Raw genomic sequence first — 867 nt, 5'->3', positions numbered from 1 at the left:
TCCTTAAACTATAATGTGTTTATATATAAGTATACTTAGAATGAAGGCCAGATTCCAATATAAGCTAAACAAGCAGTGAGATATTTCATTTTGATTTGTTAATTCTGTTGTAATTTATATAATACCTTTAACTTTTTTGTTTTTTTGTAATTTCAAAATCATATAACCATATGTACATGTATATAGACCATATAATTTTTTTTCAGGGTTAATGTGACTTTCATTGACCGCAGTGGAAATAAGGTCCCAGTGAGAGGAAAAATCGGAGACAACATCCTTTACCTTGCTCACAGATATGGAATTGAACTGGAAGGTATGGGTCTGACCTCTGTTGTGTGTTGATATTTGAGAATATTTACATCTATTGTTTATTAATTGTACATGATTTAGCTGTAGTTCCTTATGAAAATATGTGACTATTGGCTTCCAAAAGTATCCAAATGTTTGCAAATATTTAAGGACAGTTGTTGTTAATTTTTTTTCTATAAGAGTGGGCATTTATTGTATATGGTCCATTGTATATATTCAGTTAGTTATCCTTTAATATTTTTGTATCATATTATTGAGATCATTATTGTAATCTACTAATGTAAGCAGTTAACAGATGAATGACAAAAAACAGCATTACTTTAAGCACGCAACAGTATTAATTCTACAAAGCACTGACAATGTAGAGTAGACTGTCTAGTCTTTGTCACATGAAAGTATTACAGAAAACAGTAAATGGTACAGTATAGTATAAAACATTGATTATGAAACTTTGTGACTGTTTAGCAAGACCTGCATACATGATAACATGCAGCAGTAGTCTGTGGGGCCATCTACTTAAATTAGTTTGGTATTATATGAGCTGAAGAGAGGTAGTTG

The 867-nt window shown here is 30.6% G+C and overlaps 1 protein-coding gene across 1 annotated transcript in view; it reads left to right on the top strand.

The window, feature by feature from the left end:
- The window catches only part of LOC119591410 (adrenodoxin-like protein 1, mitochondrial), a 5,741-nt gene that overhangs the window by 2,163 nt on the left and 2,711 nt on the right, over positions 1 to 867 (top strand). Inside the window, exon 3 of the mRNA XM_037940152.1 lies at positions 207 to 313. Coding sequence (XP_037796080.1) covers positions 207 to 313 — 107 coding nt within the window. The remainder of the gene's footprint in view (positions 1 to 206; positions 314 to 867) is intronic.

This window comes from Penaeus monodon, chromosome 28, assembly GCF_015228065.2.
Source record: "Penaeus monodon isolate SGIC_2016 chromosome 28, NSTDA_Pmon_1, whole genome shotgun sequence".
Classification (NCBI taxonomy): Eukaryota; Metazoa; Arthropoda; class Malacostraca; order Decapoda; family Penaeidae; genus Penaeus; species Penaeus monodon.
Note: the sequence above shows the minus strand (reverse complement) of the source record. Positions and strands in the feature narration are given on the sequence as shown.